General features: G+C 41.9%; 2 protein-coding genes across 7 annotated transcripts in view; both read right to left on the bottom strand.

Annotated features, from left to right (window-relative positions):
- Nucleotides 1-14,424, bottom strand: part of col12a1a (collagen, type XII, alpha 1a) — a 53,773-nt gene extending 39,349 nt beyond the window's left edge. For 2 of the 6 annotated variants that reach the window (XM_069718860.1, XM_069718861.1), the window contains exons 1-13: nt 14,252-14,424; nt 12,871-12,976; nt 9,065-9,181; nt 8,814-8,957; nt 8,309-8,362; nt 6,791-7,054; nt 6,467-6,631; nt 6,051-6,224; nt 5,568-5,858; nt 4,846-5,448; nt 3,863-4,141; nt 3,497-3,772; nt 3,143-3,415 (exon numbers count right to left, since the gene is read on the bottom strand). In XM_069718860.1, the coding sequence (XP_069574961.1) occupies nt 3,143-3,415; nt 3,497-3,772; nt 3,863-4,141; nt 4,846-5,448; nt 5,568-5,858; nt 6,051-6,224; nt 6,467-6,631; nt 6,791-7,054; nt 8,309-8,362; nt 8,814-8,957; nt 9,065-9,181; nt 12,871-12,940 (2,710 nt within the window). In that variant the 5' untranslated portion in view covers nt 12,941-12,976; nt 14,252-14,424. Of the gene's footprint in view, nt 1-3,142; nt 3,416-3,496; nt 3,773-3,862; nt 4,142-4,845; nt 5,449-5,567; nt 5,859-6,050; nt 6,225-6,466; nt 6,632-6,790; nt 7,055-8,308; nt 8,363-8,813; nt 8,958-9,064; nt 9,499-12,870; nt 12,977-14,251 lie in introns of those variants that run through there. The other 4 variants (XM_069718858.1, XM_069718859.1, XM_069718862.1 and 1 more) reach the window with 3 other exon arrangements.
- A 2,038-nt stretch (nt 14,425-16,462) lies between these two features.
- LOC138632962 (cytochrome c oxidase subunit 7A2, mitochondrial-like) lies at nt 16,463-17,643 on the bottom strand. The gene is made up of 4 exons (XM_069718901.1): nt 17,593-17,643; nt 17,351-17,472; nt 16,712-16,774; nt 16,463-16,514 (listed from the first exon to the last, which is right to left on the bottom strand). Exons 1-4 carry the CDS (start codon nt 17,641-17,643, stop codon nt 16,463-16,465), a joined length of 288 nt encoding a protein of 95 aa, XP_069575002.1.
- Between the last annotated feature and the right edge of the window lie 604 nt (nt 17,644-18,247).

The raw sequence follows: 18,247 nt of genomic DNA, 5'->3' as shown, positions 1-18,247 counted from the left end.
ATCACAAGATAATGACATCTGCAGAGAGTGGCTCACTTTTCATCACTACTTGCAGACAAGCGAAAGAGAAGGGGCCACTCCAAGAAGCAAAAAGCCCACATACATGAAACACATGGTCCATAGATCAGCGGAGCATAGCACTGCATTTATAGAGATGCAATAAATATTCATTTGTTATATGTCAGTTTTTGAATTTTATGTTTGGCTACAAAAATGTGTTCACATCTATATCTACCCCTTCATGTTGCATCAAACCCATCAAAGCGGGGGACTCTCGAATTAAGATCTGGGACATGGGCAGCTCAAAAATTCACATTAAGGCCTCACCCACGTCTCTTGAAAACCACATATGACACGACTGAAGATCACTTTAGAGATTTTTTTTTCGCAGAGCATGTACTGACAACCTTCACATCTGCAGCCAAACAGGTTTAAAGCTTGCCAGGGAGCAGAAAATTGCATTTGAAACATTAGCAGCCAACCAGAACCGTCTTAATTATTTTACATTGCTTGACTGCCCGAGGCCACCGTATATCTCCATGCACAACCTTGGTATTGGGTATATTTATCTCGGTATAAAAAGGGCACTGAGTTAGAAGACCCAGCTAAGCTCTGACTTGTTCCGTCTTCATTTCTCCATAAAGAAAAAGAAAAAAAAAGAAAAGTGCCATCTCAGCACGGGTACCTGAACTCAGACTTCCCTCACATATTGCTCTTAGTTCACCAAGACATATTACACAAAGATGTGTACCAGCCAAGGATTGTCCTTCCCTCTGCGGCCTGTTACCGCAAAGGACCTTTAGAGTGAGTGAGAAATCCACTGAGACTGAAAGAGCCTGGCACTGCTGAAAAATTGCCAAGGGTATCGGTTTCGGAGGAAATCAAACCAAGATGCTTCAGTTTCACCTGGTGTTGTGCTGTTCTGCAAGTGGAAGCTCGTAAAAAAAGAGTCTAAGCCCCTATTTGAGGTGTCATGCAAGTGGTCACGTATTTGAGAAATGGGTCTAATTGCTGCTTGGGGGGGTTGAACATATGACCTCTTAGTTATCTGCTGAGTTATCCACCATGCCACCCTGAGGCATTGTGGTTCACATTTTGAAGAACCCTTTTTTCTTTCCTGCCTCTTTCTCTGTGCCTCTGCCTGTTCCTTGCCCCGCCCTGGAGGAAGACGAGCAGACAGTTCTTGAGACCGGACGGACAGCTCATCCAGCTTTCAAGTTACTCTTAGGTAACATCTTCCACATGCTGAATGAAACTCCCTCTTCTTAAGTAAATAATTTGGCCATGTTTGTGTCTAATATACACATTTGGGATGCTCATCTAAGCATTCCCAGTGACACCGTCTTTGTGCTCCTACTGAGTCATTTCAAGATGTTATAATTCTGTCCTGCTCAAGGCTTTTGCATTGGCAACCATTCCCAGTTAGCCACAAGGGAGGCTTTTGTGCGAGCCACTCTCTTCCAGTTCTCGCCTACATGGACTTCACAGAGTGGGTCACTCAAAAAGAGTGGCACCCAGAACAATGAGATCAGTGTTGAGGTATGAAGACGTCATGACAGCTTGATAAAGATGGCTAAACAAAGTGCTTTGTCATGCAGCCTTTTTCCTCTGGGGGTGTGTAGCTGATGACAGCACAGATTTGACCTGTGGAAACCAACTGTGTAATCAAAACCATGGCCTTCGGTCAATGTGGGAACAGCAATTTTTTTTTTTAAAGTGTTTAAAGAGGAATCCATGACGATAAAAATGCTTTTCTTTTTCACATTGTTGCACTCACCAAATATGAAAATGCATTATTCCCATTGTGAATTCAAAATGGAAAAAGTGGCGACACAAAATGAAGTGTTTGCAAACATGTCCCTCCTAAATTGAGATATGCCCTCCACCGAGGACCTCACTCCTGTTAGGAATGTAAAACACTTTATGCTAAACAGAAAAGCTTTGGTATGTCTGTGGGCTCAAACAGCTTTCAGAGAGGAGTCTCAATGCAGTTTGAGCAAAGCTTGGACTTGATGAAACGCAGGCACCATGCTGTTTTCATCTTGGCACTTAAAAAGATTAATAAAAGACAGTCCCACGTCTTCCTATTATTGCCAAAGTCCCTCTCTGATCTTTAAGAGCTCGTAACTGAAGCTGACCAGGCCTAATTCCTTCTCTGTCCCTTCAGTCCCATTTTGGTCAAAACAACAATGTACTTTATCTGTCCACAAGCATTTCATCATCTTAAACCATGAAAAGGATTTTAATGTACAGCAAAATTCAGAGGCTAATCCTGACCATTCAGTCCAGAAGAGTGGAGCCGGTTTCGCTCCCCACCACAATGTAATGCCAAGTTAGGCAAATTCTTTTAACTTTATACACAGTTTACTGGTTTTGCGACCACAAGTAGAACCGACTAATAGTATGCATAGGACAGATCTCTTTGTTTTCCTTTCCTGTGCTGTTACACTATAGTAACCCATTTTAACGCCGTCTGAAATAAACATAAGACCTGCCCAATGTTGCATCTTCTATAACTGCCTACAGCTGCTGATCGCGGACTTTTTTCAGATGAACTAAATTGCTCCCAATCTGCAAAAATTATCCACAGTGCTGATTCCGTACTATTTTTTTTTTTTTTTAATTTTACAAAGTATCTCCCATATGTCCTATAAACCACTGTAAAACAGTAAATCACATGCTCCAGACAGGCCAAGATGTAAAGGCACTACTAGGCAGGCATATGGCTCTCAACGCCTGCTCCAAGTCATTCCATGCGATTTCAAGATTTACAAGCATTCCACACCCGTTTCCATCTCACTGCCTTCATGGCGGCGAAGCCACCCGAACATACAGTCTGTACCAAAGGAATTCCATCAAATGGCACATTCCCTCCTTTCCTCACCAACCACAACTCATATACTCAACCAACCATGCAAAGTAAAAGCACAACTTCCTTAACTCTGATATTGTCGCCTGTGAGAAATACCAGATGCTTACATTTTTGTTGGGACTTCAAGAGGGGCGGAGGGATAGGAAGGGAGGGGGGCGATGACCTAACATCACCCCATGTTAGGTCATGTTTCACATTTCTGTCACAAACTGGCTTCAGAAATAATTGAAGTGTCAGATTAGGTATTATCGAGGTGACATCCTCGCTTACCTTCTAACGTCATTCCTGTGCCCAGAAGAGGATCACCCAAACCAGAGGAGTAGCGAGCACTAACAAACAGCTCATATTCAGTCGCTGGTTGGAGGTTCTTCAGCACAGCCTGGGTGATATCTCCCTTGACCAACATCTCCTTCCTCTCACCTCCCTCGGCAGGTTTGAAGGCAATGTGGTACTGAACAACATTTCCTGGAGCGGCCTGCCAGGCCAGTTTCATTGTAGATATGGTCTCATCAAAGACACGAAGGTCACGAGGAGAGCCGCGGACTGAAAGCAAACATCAGTGGATGAGAAATCAAATTCATATTCATCAGACAGAAAAGTTGACTTGTAGTTTTCTTGACTCACCTTCCTTGGTGGTGCCGTCCACCTGCATCTCGTCCCCTATACCGCTCACATACTCAGGAGACACAGATACACGGTAGGTGGTGATGGGGAAAAGCTCCTGGAGAACTATGGTAGTCTCTGGTCCAATGGTCTGGGCCTGCAGTATCTCCGCGGTGCCACTCAAAGGGACGTAGGACAGGCGGTACCTGATCACCGAACCAGAAGCAGCTTGCCATGACACCTTAAAACTGTTTGTTGTCTCCTCTGTGACTTGTAGGTTTTGTACCGCTCCTTGCTCTAAAAAGGAAAGAATATTACAGATGCTAAATGTTCTCGTTCTGAAGACGTTAACTGGACAGAGTCCAATCCAACTGAAATCTTTCTTACCTTCGAGAGTGGTCTCTTCACCGGTCAAAGGGAAACTGTCTCCTCTATCGTACTGAGCAAAGACGTTGACTTCATAGGCAGTGAGAGGATAAAGGCCGGGAAGAACAGCTGTGGTGGTGTCGGCAGGCACTGCCATGGAGATGTAGTCTCCAGTGATATCTTCAGCCTTGCGGAAACGCACCAGGTAGGACATGACTTTGGAAGTAGGAGCTCTCCAGGTAGCGCGGAAGCTTCGGGAGGTAATATCGGAGAATACCAAGTCGCTGGCTGGAAGCAGACCTGAAAATCCAAGATTACTTGTTGACAATATCTGTCTTTACAAAATAGTAACTCAAAGCAGACATGTAATATTGTACGGTGAATTTTATGGGACTGTCTAGTACTGCATTTTTATTGGCGTTTTTATTTTGTGACATTGTTTAGCCAACAAGTTTATAGAGATTTTAAATGCTAATCATGGAATGACACAGTCAGTAATTGGTGTGTGTTTTGGGCCAATAGGTTTCAGTGTGTGGTGTGAAGGCATCACAGTGAGAGTCACAGTGAGAGCTGGGGTGAAAGTTATAGCCAAGTTTAAATAGTCCTGTTGTTGCAGAAGCTGTGGAGTTAATGATAACAAATAGTGTGATAGAGCTTAGTCAAGAAGCACGTATGTGGTTTTGTGGTGTGTTTTTTGGCAGCCTATGGTCAAGTGAGTTCATTGAATTTTGCCTCTGCTGTGCCTGACAGCAATTTAAAAAGTATTTTATTGCCGCGTTTCGCTTCTTCTCGACTGCGTTCGCTCTTTTCCATCAATAATCTGATCAAACGAGTCAGATGGCAGTTTCTAAGGAAATAGAGTTTGGGCCAGCATGAAGGTGGTAATCATCCAAAAGGAAAATAAATTGAAAACTGATGCCGAGAAGTTAAGGAAAAATAATGTGGCTGCACTCCAGGTCATAGCTACAAGTTCAGATATTCTATTCCATCCTTCTAAAACTTACTTCTCTTCTTAATGTTAAGCAGCTCCTGTTCAATCCTCAGACAGATGGACTGAGTCAGCTCCTTGGAGATCCTCTGAAAGGCATCAAAGTCCTCCACCTCAAAGACATGAGATTCTGATGGTTGATTAGCGATGGCCTCCAGCTCTGACCTCACTGCGTCCTTCACACCAACGGCAAAGATCTCCACATCAGAATTCCTCAGGTTGGTGGCCGCATCCTTAAAAGAGTCGGATGACTTTCCGTCTGTGATGAGAACCATGACGCGGGGAACGTTCTGTCTCGCTCCACGAGTTTGGATGAAGATCTTCTCCCTGACGTAGGTCATGGCCTTGCCGGTATTAGTGGAACCGCCGCGGTAGGGGAAGGTTCGCACGGCTTTGACAACAGCGCTAATGTCATGGTGGGTGCTCAGGGCAAACTCGGTGTGTGGGTCACGACTGTATTGGACCAAGCTAATCTGGACCTTGCCGACTCCAATGTCAAAGGAGTTGACCAGAACCTCCAAGAAGGCACGGACTTTTGCAAAGTTTTGTAATCCAATACTGTATGAGCCATCAACCAGCAGGACCACATCAGCCTGCACATCCACTCCCAGGGAGCATTCTTGGGAAAGACAAGAAATCGAGGGTTACTCCAAGATCTAACAGGACGATACTGTCCACAGTGGGATGATTGCCAGTGAGGGACAACACAGGATCGGACTACACAATCAATCATCTTACCTGTTGACACCTTGATAGGCTGAGTTTTTTCCATTGCCATGATGGCTTCGCTGGGAGTCAGACCTTTGAGGGCGTACAAGCTGATCTCGTACTCAGTCTCGGGGGAAAGGTCACGGACATTGATCGAGGTCTGTGTGTCTCCTATGTACAGTTCTTGGCGTTTCATGCCATGTAGCATGGGAACAAGTGTGAGCTTGTAGCCTGTGATCTCACCCAGAGAAGCGTCCCAGGTCAGCCTCATCGACTTTGATGAGATTTCTGTGACCTGGAGGTTAGAGGCTGGCTCCACCACTGGGGAGGGGGATCACAAGAAACATGAAAATATGTTGTTGGACAATAAATTACTACATTTACATGAACTTTTGGGATTTTTAGATGTAGCGTCCAGATGTTGGGCAGTGGGTCCACAAGTTTCCGTTCCAACATTTCATGTAAAAACTATACAACCACATATGCACATTTAATAAATATCATTTGACTCACTTTCTTCTCCACTGACCAGCGAGCTGAGCTGCTTATCAACACCAGAGCACACTTCTGTGATGATCTTTTTTTGTACATCTTGGATCAAGTCAAAGTTGGGCACGTTGTAAACATGGTCGATGTGAGGTGTGGAGGCCATTTCCCTGAGCTCATCCTCATCTGCTCCTTTGATACCTGAGAGGGAAAATGTACCACAGCAACAATAACTCATATGTTCTGACTGTCTGCTTTACAGATGTGATAGACTGTTGATGCTTTTGGACTATTGCTTATGTTAGAAAAAAACAACAGTATTTGAATATTAAAATGTGGATGTCTCGATGAGCAATCAATGGAAAACCAAATGGTTTCCAAGAACAGGCAGGCTTTCACATGGGAGAGCACAATTCAACAAAACACTGAATAATAAACCATACCTAGGACAAATATTTCCACTCCAATGTTCCTAAGTCGTTTAGCATACTCCTCCACTGGGTCCTGGGATTTTCCATCAGTGATGATCATGGCTACCTTTGGAAAACTTTTCCTGGATCCAGCTGCCTCAGTAAAGATGTTTTGGAGCAGGTAATCTATGGCATCACCTTAAAAATGAAAGGTACACGTATTTTTAAACCATTTGCATACACCATACTTACACATTATATGTATCCCTTTAACAAAACAAACAAAAAAAGGGCTAAAGTAATTCATCCAGTAGCCTCCCCTTTAATTCCTGTATCACCTTGTGATGTGCATCTTACCAGTCATAGTATTGCCTCCTTTGTATGGCAGTGAGTTGATGGCTTGGAGCAGGTCTCCTCTTCGGGTGTAGCGGGTGAGGGGGAACTCTGTGCGGGTGTCCGTGCTGTACTGAACCACTGCCACCCGGGTCTTGTCCTCGCCAATGTCGAAGGCTCCTGCCAGGGCTCCAATAAAACTCCGGATGTGTTTAAAATTTTCTCTGCCCACGCTCCATGAGCCGTCCACAAGAAAAGCCAAATCTGCTATTGCGCTGACCGAACACTCTGGGGAGAGACAGCGGAGAAATAAGACAGTCAGTTAAGACCAGAACCATTCAAACATTATGTAACACATTGTAATGGCTCCAGATTAGAGATGGTTTGGGTTTTACTAATGCTTAATGATGGGTGTAACTACTCAAAATGTAGAAAACCGCAACCTTTACGCCTTAAATGAAACCAATTCCCCAACCAAAAAAAAGTGCCAATAAAGGTGCAGCAACAACAGCTTGGACTTGGAACAATATTTTACATTGGCCCATTTCTTCTCTCTGTCTAAATAAGACTAAACATTGACAGTTAGTTGGATGGGTGAGAGATGTGCATTCTGATATCAAAGGAGACGTCCGTCAAGCCAAACAGTGGTTTGATGTAGTTCTTCCAGCAGACGGAGGCAAAAATGCGGCTTTATAGACTAAACATTGAGCAGAGGTTCCACCAGAGGGGCTTCAAATCCACAGGGCTTTAAATCATAAATGCAATTTTTTGGAACATTTGAGATGACTCTCTCAAAATAATTGGTTGGCTTATGTGGATGGACTTTAATCCTCGTTCCCCCGGTCTCCATCGACTCTAAATTATATTCCTCACATCTTATAAAGCCACATTCTCGATTGGACATTTTTTGTTTGTGTAACTGCTCTGACCTAATGTTGAAAAATGATGACTTCAGCGTAGGAGTTCAGTCAAACAATGTGTGTGGTTGTGAAAGACTTTCTGAATGCTGAACTATAAATTGGAGTTTCAGGGAATCTGGAAATGTGGTTACAGTTTCCACTCATCAGGTAGTGGGAAAAATGAGCATGTCTTCCTGTCATTTACCACAGATACGTGGGCAGAGGTAAGGAAAAGTGACGTCTCATTAAGAGCATTGCTGTGATTTTACTTTTAACAGTTAAAGGGACAGTGCTTGCCTCTAGGTGTACAATGAATACGTCATTGGTTGCCAACCCCGTCCTGTTCGTCTCTGTGACACATAACAGAACCTTTGTCTCCAAGCTTCAAGCTTTCCTTTCCTTTTTTTTTTTCTTGATTTGCACACTGGTTTCAATTAAAGGAACCGAGGTCAAAACCCTGTCTGATTATTATCCGCTGACAACTCCAACAGAAGGTCAAATGTAAGACTGAGCAAATGATTCCATGGGGAAAAAATATTATGACAGTCATGAAGAGAATAATATGTATTTAAAAAAATTTGAAAGCCATGTGGCGAGCTGGGTCTGTTCAGATTTTGGTTGACGCTACAGTAAACATACTCACTGAGTGCATCTGTCTGTGGCCTCCTGACTCTTCCACTGGTGTTACTGGACTGGACTGAAATACATGAAACACTTGGTGAGTTAGCGCCCCTGATTCACTGTGTACTTTTTCACGTCGGAAAAAGGCAAGAAAATGAACACATCGTAAAAGCCGGTCCACTGGATCAAAACCACATGCACACAAGCACACAAACACACAAACACACATCGTTGTGCTGCATTAGGAATAAACAGTGAGTAATTCAAGAGTCAGTAAACAGATGTGACTTGTGGCTACTTTTTCTGTGACTGCATGGAAACCGTATCATTTCGCTTTTTTCATATCATTCTTACATGACTCAAATGTCCAAATACAACAGAAGACCGTATCTTTCCATGTGGCATTACTACACATTAACTATTACAGTTGCATTTAAAAACTGTGGGATTATACCATAAAGTGGTCACTAACTTTCACTAAAAATCTTAAAGCATAACTTTTTTCCAAACAAACTGCATATACTTACTGGTCAGTTGTCCAAAGATGGGAATGCTCTCCTCCGCCCCATTATAGGAATTTATCGACACTGAATAATCCAAGTCGGGGGTCAGATCAGTGATTGAGGTCATAGTGGTGTAAGCATCGAGGATTAAGTCTCGGGTCGGTTCATCTGGGAAGAGAGAATCTAGTCGTTATAAGGCTGCTGTCTATCAGCTGGATGCTTGTGTGAGTTGTTTAAGAGCACCAACATACAGTAATTGCTGACTCCATACTGACCTGCATCTGACACAACTTGTATTCTGAAGCCCTCTATCCTTGACGAGGGCCTTGTCCATGACATTTCCACTGTGTTTTCATTTAGAATTTTAAATTTCAGGTCTGAGGGTGGTTCCACTGCAAATAAGAGATGACATACTGTTAAATCACAATACAAATGTAGACGTGTATGATTATGGTTATATTTCTGATTATATATCAAAGTAGGGCATTTTTTTGAATCAAGCATTCACATTCATCCCAACGACAAACACTTCATGACTGAAGTGGACTCGTTCGTTGTTGGGGACAGACAGACAGCACTGACGTCCATTTGTGAGGGTGAAAGGTAAAGAACACGTGACAACATTAAAAAAGTGTGAGAAGCCATTTTAGGACAAAATGGCACTTGTTTGAGTTGCCCAACCAAGACGGCCAGCAACTCAAGCACTGGCATACACATCATGTGCACGACTCCACGCAAACTCTACCAAAGTGCAAATATGGAGTGAACCATCCAACACATGCTCAATGCAGTCATTACAACGCATGCCCCGCCCACATACTAATCTGCTTTTACTGGCTGATGGAGTTGAGCTCAGTGTTATAAAAATACAACAGTGACTTCATTCTTAAGTTACTGATTATACAATGGAATCAAGGTTGCCATGTAAGTGTTGAAGTAACTCGACAAAATTGAACACCATATGTTATATATACATTGTATATAAACATATTTCTGAGACGAAAAGTGCTTTGATGTTTATTTGGTTAAGACTCTTTGCACAGGTGAGTGGCACACATCCATTGCAAACCTTTTAAAAAGAATACACAATTCGTCGCCGGAGACTCTTGTGTACTTTTTCATTGGCAGCATAAGAAGACACGAGAGAACGAGACGTCTTTAGACAATCAAACGTACTATAACAGAGAAAGTTTATGTACATTAAAATAAGTACAAGAAAACATATAGAGTGTGACAAGACCACAGGCCGTCACATTGGGCTGCCTTGATCACAGCATCATGCATCATGTACATGAGAAAGTTGTTTGACTCAACAACTTTGATTGACTGGACAGTAGTTTTCCATGTACAGTTGGGACCACACAGACAGAGATGACAAACATATTTTATAATGATATTCTTTCTTATGTCTTCCAGCTACAGGTGGAGGAAGCAGATGACGTTAGGACAGCGTGTTAACATTCAGGAAGAGTAAGTTCACATGCACAAAAGACATATCACAGTATTTGAACAGTTCAATACCAAAGTGCTGCTAACTAATGTTAATGAAAGTGACAATATTATTCACTTTTTGTAAACACATCTGTTTAATCATTTATTAGTTATTAAAGTACAGTCTTGATGTTACATGCGACTCAGAGCGTGTTATTAGATAGTATATTAGGGTTTGATGGCAAAATACTTAAGAGTGACACAATGAATAAATCCAAGACATCAGAGGTGATATGATTAAGGAAATTAATTTGTAAGAAAATTCAAGACATTAATGAGGTTAGCACATGTTTTGCTTGCAGTGCTTGGCCAAGCCGTAATTTATCCACAGTGGTACCAGTGGGAAAAAAAACATGACGGGGATGATGTAAGGTAAGAGAGCATGCATCGGATGGCAAAGCATCAGCAAAGAGCTTTGCCTTGTGGTGCATGCTTACTGTTAATAAGAGTGCCCCGGGAGGCAAGAATATCATTGTAAAATACACTGAGGAGGAAGCCATAGTTTGGGACACACTGAATGCACAGGCAGATGACAAACAGGAGCCCACCAAATACTGAAAAAACTGGGATTGGAGGATCACCAACCTGGCATATCAATTCAAGGAGCCCCGGTGGACCGTGTTCCCCCTCATTTCTCCACGAGTACTCATCTCCAACACCAAATGGTAAAGGGGTATAGAAGTGTGTGTTGGTGCGTGGGGGTGGATGAGTGGGGGTGGGGGTGAGTGGGGTTTGAGTAGCAAGACGACGGATGTTGGATTGAAAAATTCGAAAAAAAATAGTTTTTAAGGTGGGTCTTTGACTGCGTGACGCGACTGCCGCTCCCACGTTTGTTCACAGCAAGATGTTGTTTCCATTTGTTACGTGTTTGACCATATGTCCTTCTGGTTTTAAAATACCGTTGAGGAACAAAGGTGGTTTTGTCAGAATAACAATCTCTGGTATGTTATTTGGACCTTGCGGTCGCTCTAGTTATATGGACGTCTGTCCCATCAGCTCCTAATAAAGGACACCGCTGGCTCCCAGGGGCCGGAGTCTGGCTACTGTTGTGTTACCTCAGTCTCCAGCCAGCCAGCCAGCAATCCTGAGCTGAGCTGCTTCCAGGAGGAGAGACCAAGAAAAGGAGGAAAGAACACCGACTCTCCCAAAGAGGCAGGACACATGCCAAAGTAATTCCACAACATGTGCTGACATTAAACATTACTGCATATTAACTTTCCATATGTCTTGCAACTCAGCATTTCTGCGAATTCCCGCAAAGACCAGAAAAAAAGGCTCTTTGTCTTTGTGCTTGTCTGAGGATTAATTTGTTATTCTCATATTTCATCTTTCCATTCTGTTAGTGGAGATATGTGAGAGTAGACTCCTCTCACCACGCAAGAGAGCTTTCAAGGGGGGAAAATCTGAAGGTTTCCATACTGTATTTCCATATTTGCCTTTTTTCTGGACTGAAGTCTTTGCATATGTAATTATATTGAGTCATTTTCTGTCAAAACTACTTGTCTCGCTACGGATTGTTAATCGTCAATGACATCTCGGTTCGTATGACATCTACCGCAAAAGAATTTAACCTCTGCTAAAATATAAAAGCACAAACTCATTGTTGGAAAGTAAAGAGCATGAAAGCATGGCACTGGAGTTTTTAATCACTTGCATATTCTCTGGAAGGACATATTTATTCGACTTTCTAACTAGAAAATTACACAACTGCTCCAACACTGAATAAATACTTCTGAATGGGTTCTTTCATTTTTACAATTTGCAGTGATTATAACTACTTTATTTGCTTATTTTAATGTTGAATTTGCTATTATACTATTACTGTTGTTTCACAAGTACTTCAATGTCTTAAAATACTGTTTTTCTTCCTGCTAAAATCATTCTAGAGAAAAGTACAGAGGTTTACAAGATTTCTGCTACATCCTCAACATTAATCATAATGAGGTAAAAGAAAATGATCAAGCATTTCAGTGCTTAATAAGCCAGGGTTTGGCAGTCCTCCCATTTTTGCTTTGAAAATAGCACAGCCTTGCTATCATAAAACTGAAACAGCAACAGGCGTGCTAAAATGTTTATGAGGAAACTTTAGCCACAAAATGACTTTTGCTCTGCTCTTATATGTGCCCTGCAGTTAAGGAATTTAATTAGAAATCGGATATAAAATAAGCTTCAGTATGCTTGGTTTCCTATATTTGCCAAATCTGAATGAGAAAACTGCCCCTGAAATATTGTCTAAACCATCGAAGACCAAATACGAGTAAAAGGGATCTTGATTTTTAACTTTAACGCCTGTAAAGAGTCCTGACAGATAAATCTGACAGAATATACAACAAATGAAGGATAAAATCATGACAGTCATTAAGAAAGCAGTCACATATTCAAATAGCAAACACATGAAATAAGAACAACTTTATTCAGTATAAACAGTTCAGTGTTTCGATGTGATGATTTCCTGATTTTAAAGTAAGAGGCTAATTCCTGTAACCTATAAATAACCAGTGGAGATAAAAGGTGAAGAGAGAAGGAGGAGATAAAGCAGCAGAGTGGGATAGTGTGTGTAAGCCGAGTGAAGCCAGGTGGTTTCATTTACCTTGAGCATCTATGGAGCACAGCAGGGCTGCAAGGATGGCAGCCGTGGCCAGAGACAACCCTATCTTCATGTTTGGACCTAAAAGGTCAGCAGTGCATCAACCGGTCTGAGGACGAAGACAGGAAATGTGTTTCAGCTGCAGATATAACCAAGTTTGGTTTGCAGATATTCCTGATTTACTCCTGCTTCTCAACGGATAGATTTAAGAGAGCTGAGGAGGCAGTACGGACAAGTTTGTCTTTAACTATAATTACATAGCAACCTGCACAGTGTAAAGAGCTGCTCCCCTGATACATCTGTTTACTATTAATCTAGATTAATAGACTATCTCTTATTATTCCATCATCGCTTTCCATTATAATGGCAAAAACTGCAAGATCCATTTAGACTCCCTGCGGCTACACAATAAGTGCCACACCTTGCTGCCTGCAGTTGACGCCCATACCCCGAGGCCGATAATTAGCGGAATGACACACTCTAGGAATTTAGTAACGAGGGAATGAAAAAAAAAAAAAAAAAAACTTTAACGCATACTCATCCAGTTTGATTCTCATCTGCATACATTGGAAATGATTTGCTTTTTATTCGCTTTGCTCACCTTGCTGGTTCACTCCAAATCACTACATGCAGTATAGTCTTCCATATGGTTGTCACTCACTTCTGCCCTACAGGGATGCAGTCTGGATGACCTTACAAGGTCACCAAAGGCTCATCAGTTATTTAACGGTTATTTTGATTTGTGAAATCAAACTCCTCATCTTTCTCTCTGACTTCTCTGTAATTCTGGTTTAGGGTTCAGTTACTTAAATAGGATGTTTTTTCTGAAATCATTAGTTCCGCCGACATTCATTACCCCGGTGCATTTTACAAAGGGATAAGCAGACCACATCCACAGACAAGTCCCGACTCGGCTTCTTCCACCTGAACAGCAGGCTGTGCGCTCCGCCTGGTGCACAAGCAGGAACACTGCAGCTGCAGGGGCCGAAATCCATCGCTTGACCCCTCGGACACAAGAGGCTCATCCCCTCAAAACTACCAGGTTAAACATAAACTACAGCAGATATGTCTTTCATATCTTTTTCATTTCCAATTGTTGCATTTTCATTCAGTTCAACGAACTGATCGAGAGTCTGATCTTGAAATATGAATTCCTTATCTTTGTTCAACAGGATAGCAAAAGCTCTTGACTTCGTTTTAGAAACGTTTGAACTTAAATATGCCTCCTGAAGTCAAATGAATCAAATGCACGACAGCGGAAAAACTGCGTGAAAATTAGGCTACAACAATATTTTCCCAAATTTGGGGAAAAATGAATTAGTGTTTCTTAAAAGTGTCAAAATAACTAATTTAGCGCACCAGAATTAAAAGTCTGTCTACTCACCTATTCAAGCCCCTCAAAAAACGACCGGACCACCAGTGAGCCTCCCCCTCTGGAAAGTAACTGAGAAGCTTCAGGAGCTGCGGCCGGACCCCTCTCTCCTCTCTCTGGCTACTGGAAGCTCCGCCAGCAGATGTCCAAGAAGGAAAAGCCTCTTTCCAAGTGGGAAGAATCTTTCCACCATCGGCTACTTAAAAGGGGGGGGCAGTTCCCAACTCTCAGTTTACCATCATCTGCGCCTCTTACGAAAGCTCTGCCTTCCTCTTGATATATGTCCCCCGCTAGGACCGACCTCTGTTTGGAAATTGCATTTTTTCCCCTGCATTCCTTTGGTCTGGCGATTTAATAAGTTTCCAATGCCAATGGGACTTTACAGCAGGGTCCCAGTTGGCCAGACAATCCTGAGCGGGGAAGTGTTTCATTTGCGCAACAGGCAACCTTATTCAGTTTATTTACTCTTCTGTCAACTGAAATTAAGATTTAAGTTTTCGCTTTGTAAACAAAATGCTCTTGCTATCATAACTTGGCTACTTTTCATGATGCACTCAAGATACTTAAAACAACAATAGCAGGAGTAATCACACGAGCCAGTTTACTTTTCAAGTTTATTTATAATGTGGAGCATCAGTGAAAAATTAGCTTTGTTGGGAATGGCAAAGTATTTCAGCAACAGCAGTCTGTCCTGCTGGTGAGGTCCTGACTGGTAGGTTTATAGTGCCCTCTAGTGGTCAAAACAAGACCTACAGCAGATTCAAGTTAGGTCAGGTTAGGTTAGGTTAGGTTAGGTTAGGTTAGGTTAGGTTAGGTTAGGTTAGGTTAGGTAGTTACTTTATTAATCCCCGAGGGGAAATGTTTTCACTACAGCAGCATACAGAAGCAACAAGATAATAATAGAATAATAGAAAAGCAATAAAATAGCAGTAAAATAGCAGTAAAAAATATAAAATGCACAGTATATACAGTACAGTATATATCTATATATATTATATACAAACAACCAAGAAACACAGTCAACAGTGTTATTGTTGTGTGATGGATTTTGCCAGAGGTGAGTTATTGTACAGAGTTATTGGCAGGAATGATCTCCTGTATCAGGAATGATCTCCTGTATCTGGAATGATCTCCTGTATCAGGAATGATCTCCTGTATCAGGAATGATCTCCTGTATCTGGAATGATCTCCTGTATCTGGAATGATCTCCTGTATCTGGAATGATCTCCTGTATCTGGAATGATCTCCTGTATCAGGAACGATCTCCTGTATCAGGAACCATCTCCTGTATCTGGAATGATCTCCTGTATCTGGAATGATCTCCTGTATCTGGAATGATCTCCTGTATCTGGAATGATCTCCTGTATCAGGAATGATCTCCTGTATCAGGAATGATCTCCTGTATCAGGAATGATCTCCTGTATCAGGAATGATCTCCTGTATCTGGAATGATCTCCTGTATCAGGAATGATCTCCTGTATCAGGAATGATCTCCTGTATCTGGAATGATCTCCTGTATCTGGAATGATCTCCTGTATCTGGAATGATCTCCTGTATCAGGAATGATCTCCTGTATCAGGAATGATCTCCTGTATCAGGAATGATCTCCTGTATCTGGAATGATCTCCTGTATCTGGAATGATCTCCTGTATCTGGAATGATCTCCTGTATCAGGAATGATCTCCTGTATCAGGAATGATCTCCTGTATCAGCAATGATCTCCTGCATCAGGAATGATCTCCTGTATCAGCAATGATCTCCTGTATCAGGAATGATCTCCTATATCTGTCCTTGTGACAGCAGCTGGAGGAGTCTTTTGGAGAACGTCCTCCTCTGTCCCTGCAGCAGGTGGAGAGGGTGGACAGGATTATCCAATATGGATAATATTTTCCTCAGCGTCCTCCTCTCCACCACCTTTTCCAGACTGTCCAGTTTGCAGCCAATGATGGAGCCATCAGTTCAAAACGGACTGCTCCTCATCGAAGAAAGTTCTTGATCTGCTTCTTAAATATGAACTTATTATGGAGCTTGGAAAAAGTAACACAGACAAATATGTGTTTATTTTTGTATTTGCAGCTCATGATTTGTACAATCAATAAATGCTGATAGTATAGTAGTGTAGCATGAAGCATGTTGATATTACCGACGTTGAAATCTGCACAACAGAGAGTTGATGAATTACATGCAGCGTCTGCATGTCAGCGTCGTCGGACAATAAGTTCACTAAGGTTTCTTGGGCATCGCGGCACTAAACAGCTCGTACACGACATATCCACTCCCTGTGAAGAGATAATTACCGGGACTTCAAACAATCCTTCATGATACATCGTGAAATTACAGTCATTTTCCTTTCAAAGGCAGTTTCAGTAATAACATTGGGGTCGTGTCACGGAGTATGAAATGGGTTTTATACCAAAAAAAGAAAAGAAAAAGAAGTGAGCGTGACTCATCACATCTGAAACGAATGCTGACGTCCCGAACACAGTGAGAGTCATTGTGTGCAGAGCAGCGCGTCCTTGGATGAACGTTATCCTCCTGTTTACAGGGACAAGAACGGAGGAGACTTATCATTTCAACCGCTTTTAAATACACATTAAAAATGAATGCGACCATGTTTTATATGATCAACTCTTTCCCCGGTAACCATAGCAATTAAATCCTGGCATACAGTAAACTGTGCGATGAAGCAGGGCCATCTGTCAACTACAGCTAAAGTAGTTTCTATTTTATGCAAGATCAGCAAAGCCTGCCACACTGTCATGTTGTGGATTGTTTTAATTAGCAGCTTGAAAGCATCATTAGTGAAACTCCAGCAGCAGATAGACACTTACTGTATCTGTCAGGCTACACAGAAGATAACATTAGATTCTTTCTCCAGAACCTGGGAATCAAATAAGACACTTTCATAATTATCATTATCAGCACAGAAAGATCTCAGTTTTCAAACACAGAAGCTTTCAAATCACAAGTTCAACACATAATTCATGTTAAAGTAGGACAAAAGGTACTGAAAGTTGAGACGTGAGTCTCTAAAAAGCTTCAAAACTATGATAAAGCCTGTGTTCAGATGAGAAGAAAGAAAACTGAACCTTTTAAATCACATTAACAGACGCTGTGTTTGTCTTGAAAGAGATCAACAGTTCCTGGAAGAGTTTCTGCTTCTGCTTCACGGTGTCATCGATCCGTCTGCGAGCGCTGCTGCACACCGTCCGCCGGCAGAGCTGCCAGACTCCCTGTTTGGAAAACCACTTCGATGAGCACCTGGTTGTTATAATGTAAGTATGACCAACTTATATCAACAATGATGATGTTTAAAGTATGAAAATAGTTCCTCATTACTGAGCGTTTGATACAGTGACGATGGTGACATCTGCTGGCCAAACATCGGTATTGCAGTGAGACATCGAGGCAAATCAGGTCAAAGTCCCTGCTGTCATCTCTGACATTTTGTTTGGTAAAGGTTCAATTATAAATCTGTCAGAACATATATGACCACATATAGATGAAGATTCTCTTCACTTATACATTTCTGAAATTAGACAGACGGACACCAGATGGATGAATAGATAGATTGATGAAAAGACCTTCTCGATCTTCCTCTGTTCAGTCTTATTATATATAATATATATTTATATATATAATTTATATATAATATATATATATAAAATAACGCTTTTACTGAAGGTGGATTATTCTGCCTCGTGCACAACATCACTAACTTCACCCTGATTGGCTTTAAAGCATCTGTTGCTCGAGCCAGCAGGTCGCGCGCTCCTGTCAATCACAGCAGCTAAACGAGTTATAAACCGACAATAACAACATCATGTACCGAAAATAACAGAAAACACACAACTGTGTTTTTCATACTATTGTTTCGCTCTCCAGAAGTTAATTGAACTTCGTCACGTCCAGCTGGGGACCTTTAATCGGAAACAGGAAATAAATTCTATCGTGATAATAATATTATCAAACATGTAACGTCACAACTGGTTTTGAGATCAATACAAG

This window comes from Brachyistius frenatus, unplaced genomic scaffold (assembly GCF_029030835.1).
Source record: "Brachyistius frenatus isolate BFR_SWC_R1_liver_20210118 unplaced genomic scaffold, ASM2903083v1 Contig_201, whole genome shotgun sequence".
Classification (NCBI taxonomy): Eukaryota; Metazoa; Chordata; class Actinopteri; family Embiotocidae; genus Brachyistius; species Brachyistius frenatus.
This window is presented reverse-complemented; position numbering and strand designations above follow the sequence as displayed.